General features: G+C 36.4%; 1 protein-coding gene across 4 annotated transcripts in view; it reads left to right on the top strand.

The window, feature by feature from the left end:
• Positions 1-22259, top strand: part of Neo1 (neogenin 1) — a 175484-nt gene that overhangs the window by 54992 nt on the left and 98233 nt on the right. For all 4 annotated transcript variants that reach the window (XM_038322982.1, XM_038322980.1, XM_038322981.1 and 1 more), the window contains exons 3-5: positions 1380-1658; positions 4107-4260; positions 7559-7695. In XM_038322982.1, the coding sequence (XP_038178910.1) occupies positions 1380-1658; positions 4107-4260; positions 7559-7695 (570 nt within the window). The remainder of the gene's footprint in view (positions 1-1379; positions 1659-4106; positions 4261-7558; positions 7696-22259) is intronic.

Here is a 22259-nt window from a genome sequence, read left to right as displayed (position 1 = left end):
TCAAATACACATTTTTACCTGAACTATTAAGAATAGTAAGTGACAAACATGTTGCATTTGCCTGAATGTGTTAAGTATACATTCTGAAAACAAGGACATTCTCCTAAATAACCACAGATTTTCATTAGAATTAAGAAATTAATGTAATACTGTAATTTAATTTAGATTTCACAGATCATATAAAAATAAAAGGGTAGAAACCCTCCTTTTCTTTCTGGTCTAAGATTACATGTGTCATTTTATAATTATATCCTTATACTCGTTTGATATACAATAGGACCTCAGGTTTTTCTTGTCTGATTTTGAGTTTGATTTCCTACTATGAGAAGATTGAGATTTTGCATTTTGGGGAGAAATAATATGGAAGTAGTTTAATGTTTTCAGCGTGATGTACCAAAGTATTGTACTGTTTTGTTGCTAATGATGTTTTGTTTATTACTTAAGATGATCTGTATAGTATTTCTCCACTTCAAAATAAGGTGTGCTTTTATAATTAATAGTATTTTGGGGAGAAGCATTTTAACATTTTATAAGTTTGTTGTGCCTCATCAGTTTTCACTAATAGTTGTAACATCACTGAAGGATTGTTGCCTGAATCAATTATTTTAAGATAGTGGTTGGCAAAATGGCTATTGTTCCTAGTTCTGTCATCTTTATGCAGTAGGTCTTTTCCTTCTAAACCACTGTTTGTTAATATTAGTGCAAGTGAACAGATTGTTATTTATGGATTATGTGTTGGTGTTATTATTTTAGAAACTCTTTTCAATCTTGATTACTGTGCTAAATAGTTTTTTTTCTTATATATTTTAAGGTTAAAACTTCATCTAATGACCTACTTTACCTTGTTCTTTCCCTGTCCCATTCTTAGAATCAGCCTCCACTTTAGGACATTGGTTCCTTGCAGTGGAGAATGATATTTAGAAGTCAAAATAAAGTTACCATTTGGACTGTTAGAGGAGTGACATAGATTTAGGACTAGGGAATATGTAAGTGGTATATGTGTGTGTTTGAATATTAATGTAAGTTCATTATCTATATAAAATGTATATTTATCCATGCCTTTATAGCTGTGTAGTTCTATATCTATAGTCAGATAATCCATAAGTCTATGTTGATACCTTCATCATGGAATATGATATAGCATTTATTTTATACTTATCCTTTTTTTACATCACACTTTGCTTTTCCAGCTATGAGGAATCTGACTCAGGGTATCTTAATGCAGTTACTTATTTGCTGTATCTCAGTATCTAGTTAAATTTTTGATCTATGGATTTCTTGGTCCTGATATATGTTGTAGTCACATGAGCTGACTTGGTGCTAGCCTGTATGACTATAGACTAATATTTAATGACTTTTTATTTTCCTTTATTGTCAAGGTCTTCCGAGATTTACCAGTCAACCAGAACCTTCCTCCTCAGTATATGCTGGAAACAGTGCAATTCTGAATTGTGAAGTTAATGCAGATTTAATCCCATTTGTAAGGTGGGAACAGAATAGACAGCCTCTTCTTCTGGATGACAGGGTTGTCAAACTTCCAAGTGGAACACTGGTTATCAGCAACGTGACTGAAGGAGATGGAGGACTCTACCGCTGCATAGTTGAAAGTGGTGGGCCACCAAAGTATAGTGATGAAGCTGAATTGAAAGTTCTTCCAGGTATTAACCCATTGTCAGAACTGTTGGTTTTGTGTTTAATGGATAAAGTTGTTCTGCTATACTTTTTAAAATAAATACCATTAAAATGTGGGAGTTATTGCTATTAATATAGTCATTTCAATTCCTTTTAAAGAGATAAAATGGGGAAAATGTCATAAAAATCTACTGTTTATAAAGACAGGTGTAGTGGTGCACACCTTTAATCCTAGCACTCGGGAGGCAGAGGCAGGTGAGTCTCTGTGAGTTTGAGGCCAGACTGGTCTACATATTGAGTTTCAGGATAGCCAGAGCATAGCCAGAGCTTCATTGTTAGACTGTGTCTTAAAAAAAGAAAGCAAATCTCACTGTTTAGTTAATATATTATTAAAATTTTATTAAAGGCTGGGTGTAGTGGCACATGCCTTTAATCCTAGCACTCTGGAGGTAGAGGCAGGATGATTTCTGAGTTCCAGACCAGCCAGAGTTGTGTAGAGAGACCCTGTCTTAAAAAAAATCTAGCAAACTAAAATTAACCAAAATAAAATAAAAATGAAAATTTATCAGGACAGCTGTGCATAGTGGCATATGCCTATAATCCCAGCATTTGAGGAGCTGTGGCAGGATGATCTTGAACCAGTAGAGACAGGAGTTACATCTCTACCTGAGAATGATCTTTCTCTCCAAAATTCTATATTAATAAAACCCTATTAAGTAGAGCACTTATCTTGTCAGTAGGAGTGTGGCCATGTCATATGTCAGCAAGAGCACAACTCTAAAGCATGAACATAGGTAGATCCACAGATATCATAATTTGGATAGTTCCTACATTTTACAAAATCAAAGAATTGATAGATTAAATTTCATTTTTATTTTTTTATGTTTGATAGCTTTATTTTTTTATATTATTAAAAATTTCCGCCTCCTCCCCGCCTCCCATTTACCTCCTCCTCCCCCCTCCACTCCCTCTCCCTCTCCTGTCTGAAGAGCAGTAAGGGTTCCCTGACCTGAGGGAAGTCCAAGTTCCTCCCCCCTCCATCCAGGTCTAGGAAGGTGAGCATCCAATCAGGCTAGGCCCCCCCAAAGCCAGAATGTGTAGTTGGAACCAAATCCAGTGCCATTGTCCTTGGTTTCTCAGCAGCCCTCATTGTCCGCCATGTTCAGGGAGTCCGGTTTTATCCCATGCTTTTTCAGTCCCAGTCCAGCTGGCCTTGGTGAGCTCCGATTAGATCAGCCCCACCATCTCGGTGGGTGGGAGCACCCCTCGTAGTCCTGACTTCCTCTCATGGTCTCCCTCCTTTCTGCTCCTCATTTGGACCTTGGGTGCTCCGTCTGATGCACCAGTGTGTGGCTCTGTCTCTATTTCCATCCATCGCCAGATGAAGGTTCTATGGTGATATGCAAGATATTCATCAGTATGACTATAGGATCTGGCCTTTTCCGGCTCCCTCTTCTCAGCTGCCCAAGGAACTAGCTGGGGGCATCTCCCTGGATACCTGGGAACCCCTCTAGAGTCAAGTCTCTTGCCAACCCTAACATGGCTCCCTTAATTAAGATATATACTTCCCTGCTCCCATATCCACCCTTCCTGTATCCCAACCATCCCATTCACCCACGCTCTCCCCATCCTCCCCTTCACACTTTTCTCTCCCCATCTCCCCTAACCCCCATCCCACCCCACCCCCGAGTTCCCAATTTTTGCCCGGTAATCTTGACTACTTCCAATATCCAGGAGGATAACTATCTGTTTTGCTTTGGGTTCACCTTCCTATTTATCTTCTCTATTAGAGTACTACTCAGCGATAAAAAACAATGACATCTTGAATTTTGCATGCAAATGGATGGAAATAGAAAACACTATTCTGAGTGAGGTAACCCAGACCCAGAAAGATAAACATGAGATGTACTCACTCATAATTGGTTTCTAGCCATAAATAAAGGACATCGAGCCTATAATTTGTGATCTTTTTTATTTTTTTAAGACAGGGTCTCACTATGTAGCCCTAGTAGACCTGGAACTTCCTATGTAGACCAGGCTGGCCTCAACTCACAGAGATTCTCCTACCTGAGATTAAGGACATGCATCACCATGACAGACTTGACAGGCTAATTTAAAGAGATGAAAACTTAAACTTAGAAATAATAGACATAAGAAAGGAAAGGAGACTCACTGCTTTTTGTACCCCTCATGTGGTGTTTATGTCATGTTTTGCTTATTTGACCAGAAAGTACTGTGTAGTGGGAACTGTCACTTACATATCTTTAAGATCCCCAAGTAGCATATAGTACAATACTTTGCATATTGAAAGTATTTGGGAAATGTTTACTGGTTGAGATGTAATTTTCTTATGCTTTGCTTATTTTGTCGCATAATGCCACACAGACTGATTAGGAATCAGCTGTTCTTCGTGACTAAACTTGTGAGGTGCTTTGTCTTTTATTTAATCATTCTTTCATTTAAATTTACTTTAGGTCCCGAAGAAATGCCAAACTTGGTGTTTTTGATGCGACCATCTTCTGTGAGCAGAGTTACTGGTCAGAATGCAGTGTTGCCATGTGTTGCTTCAGGACTTCCTTCTCCAGTTACTAGATGGATGAAAAATGAGGAAGTGCTTGACACAGAAAGGTAAATACTGCCTGCCTGAGAGCCCTTCATGCCTTAGCTAGATACTTGGTCTAATCCTATTTGGAAGTATCAATACATAAAAAAAAAATCTACTTTGTTTAAGCATATTTCAGTTTTCATGTCTTCCTTGAAATGTGCTTATATGCTGTATCTAACAGTGTTTACAGAGAAGGCATGCTTTCAGAATAGTGAGCATTGTTGTTAAGCTTTGTCATACTGAGCTTACTGGGTCTCATTCCCTAAATTGTTACATGAGCTTCCAGACCTCACCAGGTTGAGTCTTTTTTCCTCTTACATGCACTATGAAAGATTCTCCCTTTGCTCAAACAGTGTAAGTAAACTCTTTCCTTCTTCCTAAGTGCTGTCATTAGAGGCAGTCACCACACCTGGCTTTGTATTGCTTTCTAAAGTCCTACCAAGCCGTATACTGTGTTTACAAGTTATATATCTTCTACAAGAACCGTCTCTGTTACTGCTCTTCATCTTCTGCATCCCTTGTCTCTTCCTTTAGAAATAGGTAATTTTTTTAGTTGTATTCTCTCAAAAAACTGGTTCAATATTTAGGTGTTTTGTTTCTAAAACATAGCCATTAACAAGCATTGTAAATGTACTGGCATCCCTGACCTCTGCCCATTAGGTGCCCAAAGCAGTTTCATATTATGATGATCCAAAGCATGTCTAGATATTGCCAAATGTCTCTCAAGGAACAAAATCATCCCTAGTTGAAAATAACTCTTTCAAAGTAGTGCATTTCCAGTATAAATGTAATATATACCTCAGATGTAAGTTAATGTTTTCTGATAGCCATGCCAAAGCAATATGTATGTATGCAGTACTATTACAGTAATATTTTGTGTTGGGTACTACTTTGAGTGAAATGTAGTTCATCATACCACAGCATTATGAAGGTATAAGCAAGATACAGAATTATTTTTATGTAATGAATAGAAGTGAGGAGTTTTGTGCATCTCCCCCCACAGTTCAAGAATTCAACAAATTATTATTAAATGCTATTCAAGGTACATTCATAGGTCTAAGAACCAAGCAGTAACATGGTTTTTTTTGTTTGTTTGTTTTTAGAGTGGAAGAGTGAGATAGTTATAGACATATAAAGTGTCTTTTTGGAATAAGTACTCTGAAGAAACTCAAGATGTAGTATTCAAGGGATTACAGAGGCAGAATGGGGTTGATATTGTAAATGGAGTGGCATAGTATTGTTCTCATAGAAAGGTAATTCTCAGGGTGGAGTCTAAGTGGGCCATTAGAAACAAATCATGATAGGAAAGTTACGTATCTTCCCAGTTTTATTTGAAGTTTGTTTTTGAGAGCAATTGTTTTTTAATCCAATGTGAATATAATATGTTTAAGAATATTTCTATGAATTTTAAGGCTAAACCAGGAAACCAGGAGACTTTGAAAAACAATTGGATGTTTCTCTGCTTCTAGTTCTCTAGGCACCAAAATACTCATAAGATTATGTATAGGAAAGTCTAAGAAACACTGCCTTGTTGTGTCACAGTCTCGGAGAGCTTCAGATTACCAGTGTCAGCTTGTTCACACTGGCTTCTCCAGATCCTCGCAGTGTTTGGTACATATCTGGGAGGCAAAATGTCCCACAGTGTATTTTGTCTGAATTACTGAATATAATGTGAGAAAATAGAAGTAGGTAATAGAACACAGGAGTCCTTCAGGTTCAATGTGAGTAATATTCATACTGTCTTTGTTTTTGCCAGGACCTTAGAAGAATTGTGAGTAGACTATAAATTTTTTAGATTTCAGATTTGAGATTTGCAATTAAAGTGGGAAAATGTCTAGAAATCTCAATAGTGCTGGGCTATCTAGAAAAACAAAGTGTCCTAAGCATTAGGCAGCTTTATTTCATCTTTGAAAACAAACACATAAAAACATAGGTTGTTTTTATAAGTGTCTAAGAATTAATAGCATTTATTTAATTTTGTTCATATATGTGTAGATAAAAAAAGCAAATAGGATGAGGGTGGTAGAAATGGTTCTGTTTTGAAAAGGATCCAGAACATATGAGTAGCAGCAAACAAAATGTAATTTAGTGATCTAATAATTCCCAATTTTAGGGAATGATAGGTCTGAGTCCAGGTGCAAAGGAACAGGTCATAGTTGTAAAAGCACATGGTTAACATGCTACAGGTGATGGTAAAATAAAAATTAGAGTTTTCTTTTCTCTTTTTTTTCTTTTTTTTGGTTTTTCGAGATAGGGTTTCTCTGCAGCTTTTTTAGAGCCTGTCCTGGAACTAGCTCTTGTAGACCAGGCTGGCCTCGAACTCACAGAGATCCGCCTGCCTCTGCCTCCCGAGTGCTGGGATTAAAGGCGTGCGCCACCACCGCCCGGCTCTCTCTTTTTTTTTTTGTAATGTCTGGCTCATACTTAAAGGATCATCCAAGTATAGCAGTTTCTTCAGAGTTCACGTTTCAAGACTTCATTTTTAGTTAACATCAACCTGAAATAATAATGAAATAGAAGTGGTGGCTTTAATTATGTATTTGTAGAATTATTTTCCTTGCTTAGTGTCTTTACCTATTAATCTAGTTTGTAATTCTCCAGATTAACTAAACTTTTTAACTTTATAAAAATTGGAGAATATTGGTTTGTAATTTCCTCTGTGTTACAGGATTATCTTAGTTTTTATATCTCTGTAGATTTATGAAAGTATTAAACATTCTTGTTGTAAATAGAGTTGATGGATGGTGGCTGATTTGTGGCCAGGACCACACCTAGGGAGCTGCTCAATGGCAATTATCCTTCTCTTTTCCTTCCTGTCTTTTTTTTACCTCCTCTCTCCCTCATTTCCTAGCCAAGCCACCAAAGGAAACTTTCATTCCATGTCACTGCCTCATGACTTTGTTTGATCTGACATTTTCCCCTTTTTATTTTTATGTCTATTAGTAATATCAGCGTGACACAGCTGTGGTGAAGTTGAATCTGAGGATTGGTTGCAGACTCTAACATATAATTTCCAAAAAATTAGGCAGAATGTCTAGACAGGAATAGGCTGAAAGAAGTTGCATTAGTCATAAAAGTGGTAACTCTTTGGGAATAGCTAGAAGTACCAGAGATTGTGACATTTATTTATATACTGTGGTATTTATGCATACAAAACATAAGCAAAACAAACGAAAATTAAATTCTGATTTTTTTCAATCTTAGACATTTGTAGCCATCATCATAGCAATACTGTCCAGTTGTTTTCTCTGTTATTATGTGAAGACCCTCTCAGATATTATTTCCCTCATGCTAAAATATCATTTTGTCTGTTTAATCCAGCTCTGAAAGGTTGGTGTTGCTAGCAGGAGGTAGTCTGGAGATCACTGACATCACTGAGGATGATGCTGGGACTTATTTTTGTATAGCTGATAATGGGAATAAGACAATTGAAGCTCAGGCAGAGCTTACTGTGCAAGGTATGTAAATATTTACTGTGTAATTAAAAATATTTTGTACTTTCTAGGTCTACTGATTGTTTAACAGTAATATGGGAAAGGGAATACAGCATAATAGTTAAAACACAAACTTCTAGACCACATCACTTGGGTTCAAATTTTGATCTTATATTTCCCAAATATGACAATAGGAATTTTCTTTTCTTTTCATGTGTGTGTGCATGTGTGTGTGCACATGTGTGTGTGTGTGTGCGCGCGCACATGCTCACCTGTGTTTGGATATACATGTTGGGGGAATTTATGTGGAAATCTGAGAATAACAGGAATCTTCATCATATTCTTTGAGGAAGAGTCCCTTAGTCAAACCCAGAGCTTGCTGATAAAAGTTATTCTTGTTATCCAGCTTTCTGTGTGGCTACCTGTCTCTGCCTTCCAAGGTGAATTGCCTTGTTTACCTGGCATTTGGAGATCTAAACTCTCATCCTCTTACTTCCATAAAAAGTGCTCTTAGCTGCCGAGTCGTTAATCGCCTCTACTCCAATTACAGCAAATTTATATAACCTTCTTGAACTCCACTTTCATCACCTGTACAATGGAAAATAAGAGTACTTACTTTGTTGAGATTATCTGAAGTTTAAGAGCTAATCCTTATAAAGTTCCCAGCTCAGTGTTAGGTGTTAGTTATTGGGGTTTTGTTGTTGTTGTTGTTGTTTTGTTTTTTCCCCTCCCTCCCTCCCTCCCTCCCTCCCTCCCTCCCTCCCTCCCTCCCTCCCTCCCTCCCTCCCTCCCTTCCTTTTTGTTTTTGGTTTTTGGAGACAGGGTTTCACTGTAGTTTTAAAGCCTGTCCTGGAACTAGTTCTTATAGACCAGGCTGGCCTTGAACTCACAGAGAACTACCTGCCTCTGCCTCCCAAGTGCTGGGATTAAAGGCATGAGCCACCATCGCCTGGCCTAGTTATTGTTTTTTATGGTTGTAATAGTATTGGTGGTGGTGGTGGTAATGATATGGTCAAAGAGGAAGGTGTGATTTGGCGCATTACAAGGTTCTGTACTTTTTTATTGTCTCAGGACATTTTCCTAAAGATGTCTGTTCTCTGTTCCTGAACCATGTCTCTGAGCATTTATGTTCCTTCTATGGGACAAATACTCAGGCTGGAAGGATTGCATGATGCTTTTCCATGGCTTTTCACTTGATCGTTTGGTCCTTCTCTTCTAAACTGCTGTTGAGCACCTCTACAAGAATAGTTACTTTTCCCTTTTCTCTATACTCCCACTTCTCCTTTTTAGGTTCCCTGGCTTAGAAGTCAGGGAAGATAAATGTGGCATATGCACAAGCCTCTTCTTTATCCCTGTCTGCCCTGCCTTTTTCCATTTAGAAAAGTACTTGCAGAGTGCTGATTCTCTTTTCTGACTTGTCTATGTTGTCACTAATACTTGTTTTCAATGAAACTTCTTAGGATTGTCTCTGTAAATTTTAGAGAAGTCCAGTCCTGCTTGTATGTGTAGCTTCCTTCTGGCTGGTACCAGGCTTCAGTGTGAACTTCCTAGAGAAATTCTGTCTCTGGGTGGCCATTATTTGCTAGTCTGGTAGTAAAAGAGAACTATACAAATATCTATCTTTAGAATATTTTTTGTCCTGCTAGGACAGTTACAGATTTTTAAAATATAAAAGTGAGAATTCAGTTCTAAGGCAGGGAAAGGTATGTAGTGTTATAAGAATAGTAGACTTTTCAACTGGAAGAAAATGAGTCTAAATGTACAAAGACAAAGAATAAGTAGAATCATGTTTGGTATTATCTTTGATAGAAGATAAGAAAAACAAGTTGGAAAGAAGGCTCAAACAGTTAAGAGGGTTGGTGGTCTTCTAGAAGATGTCCAAAAAAACCTGAGTTCATTGAGCATCACACAAAACAAAAAACATTGAGCATCACACAACTCCATTGTTTGGGGGCTAGGGTTCATGTCTCTTGTTCTTTAATGCAAGTAGGCTTTATTTGGATTTATGGTAGAAATGATGTATAACTTCTGGAATTTATATTTTAAAAGCCATGTTGTTGCCAAAAAAATACAGTGAGGAGGGTAGTCTTTAGTAAATTGTGCTGAAAACAGATAGCCTCATTGACAAGACTAAAATTGGACCCCCCCTCTTAATTTATTAGATTTAAAAAAAAACAATCCAAGTTCCCACTCCTTCTCCTCTCATTCCCTCCCCACCCCCTTCCACCCCACCCCCCTCTAATCCTAAAATAGGGTAAGGCACATTGCCTTGTGGAAGGTCCCAGGCCCTCCCTACTATATCTAGGCTGAAAACGGTATACATCCAAAGAGAATAGGATCCCAAAAAGCCAGTACATGCAGTAGGGATAAATCCTGGTGCCACTGCCAGTGGCTCCTCAGTCTTTCCCAACCTTGCAACTGTCAACCACATTCAGAGGAACTAGTTTGGTCCTATGCTTGCTCCTTCCCAGTCTGCCTGGAGTTGGTTGGACCCTACCACATATGAAAGTCAACTCAAAGTGGATTAAAGTTTTAAACTGAAAACTCAATCTCTAAAGCTGCTAAAAGAAGACATGAGGAAAAAGTTCCTATGTTGACTTTAGGAAAGACTTTTTATTGGTGCCATTTTTTAAATTTTCTTTATTAAAAATTTCTGCCTCCTCCCCGTCTCCCATTTACCTCCCCCTCCTCCTCCACCTACCCTCCCTCTCCTGTCCGAAGAGCAATAAGGGTTCCCTGCCCTATGGGAAGTCCAAGTTCCTCCCCCCTGCATCCAGGTCTAGGAAGGTGAGCATCCAATCAGGCTAGGCCCCCCCAAAGCCAGAATATGTAGTAGGAGCCAAATCCAGTGCCATTGTCCTTGGTTTCTCAGCAGCCCTCATTGTCCGCCATGTTCAGGGAGTCCGGTTTTATCCTGTGCTTTTTCAGTCCCAGTCCAGCTGGCCTTGGTGAGCTCCGATTAGGTCAGCCCCACCAACTCGGTGGGTGGGAGCACACCTTGCAGTCCTGACTTCCTTGCTCATGTTCTCCCTCCTTCTTCTCCTCATTTGGACCTTGGGTGCTCCGTCTGATGCACCAGTGTGTGGCTCTGTCTCTATTTCCATCCATCGCCAGATGAAGGTTCTATGGTGATATGCAAGATATTCATCAGTATGACTATAGGATCTGGCCTTTTCCGGCTCCCTCTTCTCAGCTGCCCAAGGAACGACTTACAAATCACAGGCAACAAAAGCAAAGATAGATAAATAGGATTCCATGGAACTGAAAAGCTGCACAGCAAAGGATAAAGGAATCTTGGAGAGACAACTATTAAATGAGAGAAAATATTTTCAAACCATACATTTGATGAGAGGTTAATACCTAGAGTTGACAGTGAATTCAGTTCAGTAGCAAGGAAACAAGTTAGTTTTAAAAGTGTTCGAAGAACCTGAAAAGACATTTTCTGAAGACAAAGAAGTGGTCCATAGGGCTGGAGAGATGGCTCAGTGGTTAAGAGCACTAGCTGCTCTTACAGGGGTCCTGAGTTCAATTCCCAGCAACCACATGGTCGCTCTTTACCATCTATAAAGAGATCTGGTGCCCTCTTCTGCCCTACATGTGTATATGCAGACAGAATAAGTAAATAAATAAATCTTTTTTTAAAAAAAAGAAGTGGTCCACAGGTATATGAAAAGAAAACTGTTCCATGTGACTAATCACTAGAGAAATTCAAATTAAATCCTTAATCACCTCACACCCAGGAGATCTACAATATGATCCAATAATTCCTTATATGGATGTCTATCCAGATAAAGTTAGATCATTTTGTCAAAAAACTGTATTCATTCAACCATGCTCATTGTAGGACATTACACAGTAGCTAAGACATGGAATCAACTTAGTCTTCAACATGGATGAATGAACGACAAAGTTGTTGCAGTAGAAACACAGCCTTATAAAAGGCTTTTCTTATAGAAGGATATCCTGTTATTTGCAGTGACATGGATGAAATTGAAGGACATTGTACTAGGAGAAATAAGCACAGAAAGACAAATTCTGCATGATGTGATTATAAATAGAGTGTGACATAGTCAAACTCATAGAATCAAAGAGCCAGAATGGTTACAGTGTATTACCTACTTAAAAAATATGTATATGAGATAATAGATATATTAGTTTAATTTAGCCATTCTGTTTATATACATCACAACAATATATCTTACATAAATATATAGAAATTTTGTTAAAGTTTTAATTAAAGTTGAAAACATTAAGTACTTTTTTTTTTTAAGATAGGATCTCTGTAGTCCAGGCTGATCTTAAACTTGTGGTGATCCACCTGCTTTAGGCCTTCCAAGTGCTTAGTTACAAGTGTAAGGCATCCTGCCCTGGTTTACAAATATTTTTAAAAATAACTAACCTAACAGGAAAATTAAAAGCCTAAAGATCTACATAATTAATAACATAATATTAAAATATGCAAATAAAAAATTGACAAGACTATGAATAGGTAAAACTGAAATAGTGATCACTTCAATAACTAATAGGTTATGCAAACTCAGAAATAAATGCAAAAATACTTACAATACAACTAAATAACACAGGTAACAATTTGACCTATTGATGTTTGTATGACTGTAGTTACAGCTCAGTTATAAAGTTTTTGCCTAGCATTCATACAGTCCTGGTCTAAACTGTAAAAAAATATTATGGACATTAGCATGATGTTATACAGCAATTAAATAGGCATGTTTCATTATTTGGGAGTATATTGCTTTATGTGAGTCATCTTAAAATAATCCATGAGTTACGAAGGAAATTAACAACAAAATTTAGTAAATCGTATAAACTAATAGTGATAGGAACTAGTAAAAGTTAAGGAAGTTTGTCATCTCCTTCAAGATCAGTTGATTCTCCCCGCCTCCCTGTGTGTGTGTTTCTCAAAAATCAGCAATTTGAACATTAACTTCAAAAATGCTAAAAGTACCAAATTTAAACCAAAGAAAATAGAAAAAAAAGGAAGCGTTAAGTTAAAGTTAATGGAGGGATGGGAAAACATCAAAACAGTCAATAAAGCCAGAGTTAGTTATTTGCAAAGAACAGTGTTGATAAACTTCAGGCCAGGCTCCCATATATTTAGTAAATGTTTTTATCTACTCAAATGCTAATTCAAAAGACCTGCAATATCAGCGTTAGGGTGAGGAACACTAGAGACTTTATAATAACCTATTGATAAGTATATACACTGATAACATTTAAAAGTACTGTTTGGAGAGCTACAAATATCACTAGGGTTTTATCTCCAATATTGCAAAACCAAACCTGTTTGACAGAATCTATTAAAACTGTATACATAAAAGTGTCCTATCATATAGTGGAGTATGCTATAATAAGCAACACTGGGGCATTAAAAGTCATGCACAGTAACCTTCCTGCCATATTTATTCACAAGAAGTCAAAACTGGTAATGATTCAGATGTCCATCAAAACTTAGCATGGCATTTTATCATTAATGGAAATTGGCAGACCACCTCTATATTCAAAAGCATAAGAAAAATCTTAGAAGTACTCTTAAAAGAAGCTAGACACAAAAAATATAATTGTACTTTTATAATATTCAAAACCAGGCAATTATTAGTCTACAGTTTTTTTTTAAATAAAAAGAATAAAGATTATGTTTGGAGCAGGACAGAATAATGACTGAATGTTACAACACCAGGCTTCTACTGTATTAATGCCTTGTTTCTGAATCTGGGTAGTAGAGTTCAAGCTGTTCATGGGTGTCATGTGAAGTCATTTCTCTCTCTCTGTACTGAATACAGACAAGTTATTGTGTACTACAAAAACCCATTTGGAAAATTTTGTTTTGAGCCTTGTCCCATAATGAAAGTTTTTTTTTTTCCTGATGGGGAAAATAGTTGATGAGAAATGTCTGTGTGTGTATGTGTGTGTGTGTGTGTGTAGGTGTGTGTGTATTCACACATACATATATAATATCTCTATGTATGTATATACAAATAACAGTCAAATTTGTCTGTTTTGTTATTTTTTATGAAGTTATAGCTGTAGGAAATGCCATAGTGAGTGTTATTGCAGAAAAGGTTATAAGTTCATTCTTCATCTGTTAAATATTTTAGACTTACTATCTTATCATTAACTCTGGGGATTTCTACTCATGCTATGACGTGAATTGGCTGGTTGTGTATTTCCTGTCATCTCAGATTGTTGATAACTGTTAATATGGGTCATGAGTTGCTTTTAAAAAAATAGAGGAATTTTCCCTTTTTCTCATAGCATTTGTAATAGTGTATGATAAAGTCCATCTACTCCACAAAGAAAAATTTCCACTTCTGTTCCACTTTTGTTCTGGGAACAAATTGACAATTTCTGAATTGGCCATTTTCATGGCAGTGTTAATATTGTCACTAATCTACAACTAATGTTCCAACTTTTTCTTTTTCAGTTTAAAAAATGGGTATGGGCCATTTTGCATGCATGTATGTCTTTATGTGCTGTGTGTGCCTGGTTCCTACAGCCAGTATAGAGCATTGGATACTCTGGAACTGTAGTTAGAGACAGTTGTGACTGCTGGTTCTGAGAACTGAACCCAGTCCTCTGAAAGAGCACCCAGTGCTTTTAACACCGAGCCATCTCTTCAGCCTCTTTACCATCTTTCCTGAAGCCACAGCCTCATACCATTCTCCTCTTACTCATCTCATTTTTTTTTTTTTAAATCTCTAGCCACATTAAGAAATTGACCTTCTGTTTTCTTCCCATTTCCTTCATGATAATCAGCCAGCATTCTGCTGTCATTCTTTGGAATTCTCTTGGATGCTAAATAAAACACAAATTTTCTATGGTAGTGTATAGAACACATCCAGAGCCTTAAGAGTCAAGGCTGAAAAAGTTTACTGGGGTTAGAACATTTCAACATGTTAAAAAATTTTTATAAGAAAATGTTGAAATAACTTTACAACCATCTTTAATTTATGTTTTATGATAATTGTTTCATCAACTATTCATCATTCTAATCCCTACCTCTCTCTCTTTGGTATTTCAAGACATGGTTTCTCTGTGTATCCCTGGCTGTCCTAGAACTCCTTCTGTAGACCTAGCTGTCCTTGAACTCATAGAGATCTGCCTGCTTCTGCCTCCTGAGTACTGGAATTAAAGGTGTACACCATGACCTCCTGACTCAGTATCAATTTTTTGATAAAATTTTAAAGTTTTAGGTATACCCAGAGAATTCATCATTCACATTATTATGTAGAATTTTAATATTTCAAGAGGATTTTTTAGATTTATTTTATGTATGAGTGTTTTGCCTGTGTATATGTATGGGCATCATATGTGTGCCAGGTGTCTGTGGAGTCCAGAAGAGGACATCAAATACCCTGAAACTGGATTTATGAGCCACTGTATGGGTGCTGGGAACCAAACCTGGGTCCTGCAAAGGTATTAGTACTCTTAGCTGATAAGTCATGTCTTTTTGTCCCAGGAATTTATTATTTTGTTCTGTCTTCTTTTGAAATAAAATGTATATTCACTAGAATATACAAATACTAAGTTTACTGTTCATGAGCTCCATCAGTTGTTCTTCCCTGTACAACCAAAACACCTGTAAGGATGTAGCATATTACTGTCATAGCTGAAAATTCCCACACGCCACTTCTTTTTTTTAATATTTATTTATGTATATATTTATTATGTATACAACATTCAGCCTCCTTGTATGTCCATATGCCAGAAGAGGGCACCAGATCTCATTACAGATGGTTGTGAGCCACCATGTGGTTGCTGGGAATTGAACTCAGGACCTCTGGAAGAGTAGCTGGTGCTCTTAACCACTGAGCCGTCTCTCCAGCCCCCCACACACCACTTCTGATTTTTCAAGTATAGACTAGTTCTGCTTGTTCTAAAGTTTCACATGGAAACAGTCATATCATCTGTAGTGTTATTTCACAAAACTTAACATTTGAGATTCATCCACGTTGTTATATTTATTAACAGCTGAAGGGTTTTGTTTCTTTTTTTTTTTTTTTTTTTGGTTTTTTGTTTTTTTTTTTTTTTTTTTTTTTTTTTTTTTTGGTTTTTCAAGACAAGGTTTCTCTGTGTAGCCCTGGCTGTCCTGGAAATCTGTAGACCAGGCTGGCCTCAAACTCAGAGATCTACCCACCTTTGCCTTCTAAGCGCTGGGATTAAATTGTGTGTTCCACCACCTCCCGGCAACTGCTGATTTTTTTAGTTTGGTGATAATTGTGCTTCCATGATGATTAGTGGTGGTGAGTACTTTATTGTCTTGCTCAGTTCAGTAGTATCGTCGTTTGTGAGATATTTTCTAAAGTGTTGCATTCCTATGTAGATAGTATATAAAATAGCCAAATTAAAGAGAATTCTTAAACTCTTGTATTAGAGAGTTTTATTTGTTGAGACTAAAAGAAATGGACAATTGAAAATGTAAAAAACTAACATTAAATATTGATTGAATTTTAAGCTCTATTTCTTTAAAAATAGCTGAATTTTATCTCTTTATCATTTCTGTTTTTAGCTTAGGATTTGAAAATTTTCTCACTGTAGCCCCTTGAAATTCTCTTGAAGTAATATGAAATAGGTAATTTATAAATAAATTCAAATATTTTTGCCTACATGAAGTATTTAATAACTGTTTCTATTATTAAAATTTTATAGTATGTTCTAAGAGTTTTCCAGAGAAACAGCCAACAGGAAATAGAGGTGTAGGGGAGAGTTAAAGAAGAGGGAAGAGACTTACTGTAAATACTGACTCAACACTAGAGGCTGGCTGAGGGGTCTAGTAGCCTACCATTGTTGGAAACTTAAGAAAGCTGTGACGTGTGATGTCAGACTAGTGGATGGTTTATAGTCTAATATGAGTCAGAAGGCCTATAAGCCAAGAGTACTTAAGAGGAAGAGGAGCTGAGTGTCTTTGCACAAAGAGGTAGAGAGCAAGTTCAGCCCTCCTTTACCTTTTGTTTTTGATGGATTGGATGATAGCCATGCACACTGGGGACGAGAGCTTTCTTTTCTTCATACATCAGTACAAATGTCCCTCTCTGGGACTTCTTCACAGACACAGAGATAACCTTGATCTAGATACCTGGGCACCCTATTGCCCAGTCAAGTTGACGCTCACAATTTACAATCATAGTGTTACTCATCTAATTTTGAGTACTTAAATTATGGGGTCAAATTATCCTCAGATAACGTTACCTCCCACACTTGTAAATTATTGAAATAACTTGGCCCTGCTTGTGTCCAAGTCAAAGAGAATTGTAGAGTTTCTTAGATATCACATCAGTATGTTCAAGTTAGAAAGTAAAAGCAAGTTATATAGGTTCAAGGCATTATTATCTTCAGCAATTCTTAGTGAGACTGTAATGATTGGTTACCAATGGATGTTTAAGAGAATTATACTTCACTTGTTCATATACTTTATTTTTAAAGTTATAAAGAGATTTAATAGTGCATGTTTAAATAACTTACATTTGTTATTGAACAAAATGTTTTTCTCTGTGAAACCCCAAAGAAAAACATGGTTGCTGATCTACGGATTCACCGAGCTTCTAAAAGCCACCATATTATATTTCCTTCTTAAACTCTTGCCTTAGCATGCTGACTATTGCAGCATTTGAAAACATTGGAATAGTTAGGATTTTGGAAGTATGATATATTTTGATTTGCTTAATTTATTATAGTAGAAGTAACACCAAACAATTTTTACCTTATTTTCATCATATAATCCATATGTTACATGGTTTGTATAGAATTACATAAATATGCCTAAAATTTATCCAAATTATCTTTCCTATTAATAGGAATATATTTTCACATATATCTTATAGCCTCCAAGGCAAAATGATTTCCCCAAAATTACATACCTAAAAACATACTTGAAATCCTAATTTAAAATCCCAGAATTTTTGATTCCTAGTGTAGTTTGTTTATATAGAATAATACCACTTTAGTATTCTTTGTTCTCTCCCAGTGGCTTTTAAACTACTCCAAATAGGAATTTTATGCTATGATCTAATGTATAGGACTGTACATTTGTCTTTACAAAGCAGTGCCTCCCCATACCACCAGAAAGGTACTATTCTCTGTCCCATACTTGTAAGATTTCGTTTTCTGGAGACAGCAGTAAGTCATCTTGACAAGGGAATGGGAATTGTCTGTTCTACTTGGGAGAGCTGTTTTATCACTGGCATTGTTTAGGATTGCTAGCAAATGCTGATAACCAAAGTAGAGGGTTTAATTATCAACCTAAAATTCCACAGTGTATCCCGCCCTTTAGTGTCTGCGTCAGAATTGGCAGTCCTCAGAATTGACTGCCTGTACTGTGCCCATGGGTCAAACAATTTGAAAAATGAATATTCTGCTTTCTATCCAACTTTTGAAGCTTATTTTGGACAGTAAATCTAATGATTTATTCAGTTCCTAAGAGCTAAAATGCTCATTTCAGTGGCTATGTGGAGTTTTAAAAAATATGTACTTCAGTTTGCATATGGAAAACTAATAAAGCATTTTTTAATAGGCCTGGAGAATTTTCATGGATGGCAAAGGATAGAAAATAAATATCACTAACAGATCGATAGAGAACGTGTTAAGAGTACACATTCCTCTCTGGAATTCCCTGGATTGTATCTTGGGAATTCTGTACCCAGTGTTTATAATACACGCACAGGATCATTTCTCTAGACTGTAAACTACTGCTACAGAATAACAGTGCTCTTTTCAGGATTATCAGTAATTCTAAAAAGTACATAGGCAAAAGCTACCTTTCATTTCAACCAACCAGAAATGCTGCTTTTAAATAGTTTACATATTTAAAATATTTATAAACAAGATCATGTTTTTCTTAAAATGAAATGAAACTATTCATTTTTGGCTTTTTTATGTTGTCTGTCATGGCTCTTTCTATGGCAACATACAAATCTACATTACATAGTAACATAAACTTGCATTTTATACATAATACCTTAACAGACTTAACAACCTCTAAAAAATATATAGTAAGAATGTTAGTCTTAGCTAGACAGTGGTGGCACACGCCTTTAACCTTTCATCCCAGTACTTGGGAGGCAGAGGCAGGTGGATCTCTGTAAATTTAAGGCCAGCCTGGTCTATAAAGTGAGTTCCAGAACGGGCTCCAAAGCTACAGAGAAATCCTATCTCAAAAAAAAGTTAAAAAATTAGTCTTAATGACCTTGCTACAGCTGTTGCAACTTCTCAGCTCTTACAGTATATTAGAAAATCAGCCATAGAGTGCTTAAACAATTGGAGTTGGCTACTTTTTGAATTGTAATTTTATTTATAAAAATGGGCTACTTATTTGGTGAAAGAAGTAGTCCAATATGCCTATTTGTTTATTCTGTTCTCATTAGTAGGTTTTTTTTTTTTTTGGTTTTTTTTGAGACAGGGTTTCTCTGCAGCTTTAGAGCCTGTCCTGGAGCTAGCTCTTGTAGACCAGGCTGGTCTCGAACTCACAGAGATCCGCCTGCCTCTGCCTCCCGAGTGCTGGGATTAAAGGCGTGCGCCACCACCGCCCGGCTCATTAGTAGTTTTTAATGATTTCTAGGGTCTCTCTACTATAAGTAACAGAGTTTTGGACGTATTTGTATATGCCTAATTGTATACCTGCTTGTTATCTTTTTGTGATTTTTTTTTCCTCCCAAGCCCTGCTGTATTAGTCAGGGTTCTCTAGATAATCAGAACTGATGGGATGAACAGGTAGTGAGATTAGTTATGAATGAATAATATATGGGCTGGAGAGATGGCTCATGAGTTAGAGTATAATGCCTGCTCTTCCAAAGGTCCTGAGTTCAATTCCCAGCAATCACATGGTGGCACACAACCATCTGTAATGAAATCTGGTGCCCTCTTGAGGAAGAGACCTGGTGAGTCGTCCTCATCAACTTGGACTATGAAACTCAACATGGACAAGTTCAACAGAACCCCCATATGCAGGCTGCTCATGCATGCTTCAGCATTGCCAGGCCATAAATTTTATTATATATATATATATATATATATATATATATATATATATATATATATATATATATATATATATGGAATTTGTTAGTGACTTCCAGGTCATGGTCTGAGTAGTCCAACAATGGCTGTCTCCTAATTGGAAGGCCAAGGATTTGGTAGTTGTTCAGTCCATGAGACTGGATGTCTTAAGCCCCAGTTTGTTCCTGGAATTCCCAAGAAAGTCCTGGAGAGTTACCATTTTCCACTCTAATGTTAGAATCTTGAAAAAGTAGGTTCTAGCACCAATGAAGGAATGTTTCAGGAACAAGATAGATGAATTTACTAGCCAGAGTGAAGGCAAGCACACAAAAACCAAAGGCTTTCCTTTTTCATATCCTTTTATGTGGGCTGCTACCAGAGGGTCTGACCCAGATTTAGGGTGGGTCTTCCACCTCAAATATTACAACCAAGAAAAACACTTTACAAGTGTGCCTAATTTAGGATGTAATCAACTTGACAACCAGATCTAACTTTTACAGCTGCTATTGCTAAAGTAAAGGTACATATGTTAAGTATTGACACATTTTGCCGAATTGCCCCAAGATATGTGGGATACTTCTCTTACCCACGAATAATGAGGCAGTAGTGGTTTCTCCACAACTTCTTTGTATTGTGTTAAGTTTTATATTCTGTGCAAATGAAACAAGAAAAATACATCTTTTATTAGGGAAGTCAAATATCTTTTCTGATTTTTATTGGATATTTGTATTTGTTCTTTAATTGTCCATTCTTTGACCACTTTTAAGCTTTTATTGAGTTGGAATTTTTAAAAATGTCTTCTGAATACTAATTCTTTGACATATAAATTGATTTCAAATAGCTTTTTCGAAGTATGTTAAAGTAGCATCTGTATTTTTAAGCAGCTTTACTGCTGTAATTTGCTATTCTCCATATGAAGATGTAAATTAAATGTTTAATATATGTATACCCATGAAAATATCACCAGCCTAGATAATTAACAGATTTATCACTCCAACATTTTCTAGCACCTCTTGCTAATTCCTCTCATGTGCCTTTCATGCCTCTTTCTTAGACTAACTCATAATATACTTTGTGTAATTATAAATGATTTGAATATTCTAGCATTTTATGTGTGTGCTTCCCCCCTCCCTTGTTGGCCTCATTTTTTCTACTCAACGTATTTTCAGATTCAGCCATGTTTTTGAATTTATCAGTAGTTCCTTGTCCTTCTATTGAGAAACATTATATTATATAAATATATTATGGTTGTTTGTCTATTGAAAGACATTTTATTTCCCAGTTTTGGCAACAGGAAATAAAGATATCAAGAACTTTAGTGTTTTAATTTTAGGTATGTATTATCATTTAAAAAAGAAAAATTTATATTCCTAGCATATGCCTGTAATTTGGGGGATGAAGGTGGAGGTGCCAAGAGTTCAAGATCATCATAACAAGTTGAAGGCCCACCTGGACTAGCATGATAGATATGTATTTGTTTACATTCTTCTACATGCTGACATCCAGTTATACCAGCACCATTTGTTGAACATGCTTTCTTTTTTGTAGTGTGTATTTCTGATTTCTTTATTAAAAATCAGGTGCTGATAGGTGTGTGGATTAACTTTGAAGTATTCAATTCCATTGATCAAAATGTCTGTTTTTATGCCAATATCATGAGGTTTTTATTATTATAGTTCTGTATTACAGCTTGAAATAAGTGATGGTGAGACCTCCAGAAGTTGTTTTATTGTTCAGGATTGTATTAGTAATCCTGGGTATTTTGTTTTTCTTTATGAAATTGAGGATTGTCCTTTCAAAATTGGTAAAGAATTGTGTTGGAGTTTTAAGTCGCATGGCATGGCGGTTTCTTTGTCATCTACTTTGGCTTCTTTGATTTGGTGCCTCTTGAAATCTCTATTTCCCCTCTGGATTTTGTTGTAAATATTAGGAACCTCTTGTAGAAATGGGGTTAGTTATCCTTTAAATATCTAATGTGTTGGAATTATCTACCGGAAAACTACTTTTTATAACAGCATCTTTATATCCTATCATTTCTATGGAAACAGGTTGTCTCAAAAGCCTTGCAATTCCAAGCTTAACTTCTGGGTTGCACACACGTCATGGCTGGTGTCCTTTGCTCTTTGTGGCTTCGTGTCAGGCTGTTTTTTTTTTTTTTTGCATTTCTTAGGATTTTAACATTGATTCACTATAGGTTCTCATTCAGTCTTTCACTGACGGGAGAGTTGTCTACTCAGTTAAAACTAAGTGATTTTTAAAGTTTCTTCCATGTTTACCCACTGACATTTTATGAAAAGGTGTTTTCTTCTTTAATCTGTCATATTAAAACATATAAATTCTAAATTAAAAAAAAGAATTGTGTTGGAATTTTGATGAGGATTGCATTGAATCTATAGATTGCTTTTGATAGGATTTCAATTTTTACTATGTTGATCCTACTGATCCATGAGCCTGGAAGATCTTTCCATCTTCTGATATTTTCTTCAATTTCTTTCTTCAAAGACTTCAAGTTTTTCTCATGCAAGTCTTGTTACCCCGAGGTATTTGATATTGTTTGTGGATGTTGTGAAGGATGTTGT

Source organism: Arvicola amphibius, chromosome 3 (assembly GCF_903992535.2).
Source record: "Arvicola amphibius chromosome 3, mArvAmp1.2, whole genome shotgun sequence".
Lineage (NCBI taxonomy): Eukaryota > Metazoa > Chordata > Mammalia > Rodentia > Cricetidae > Arvicola > Arvicola amphibius.
The sequence above is the reverse complement of the archived record's forward strand: the minus strand, read 5'-3'. Positions and strand labels throughout refer to the sequence as shown.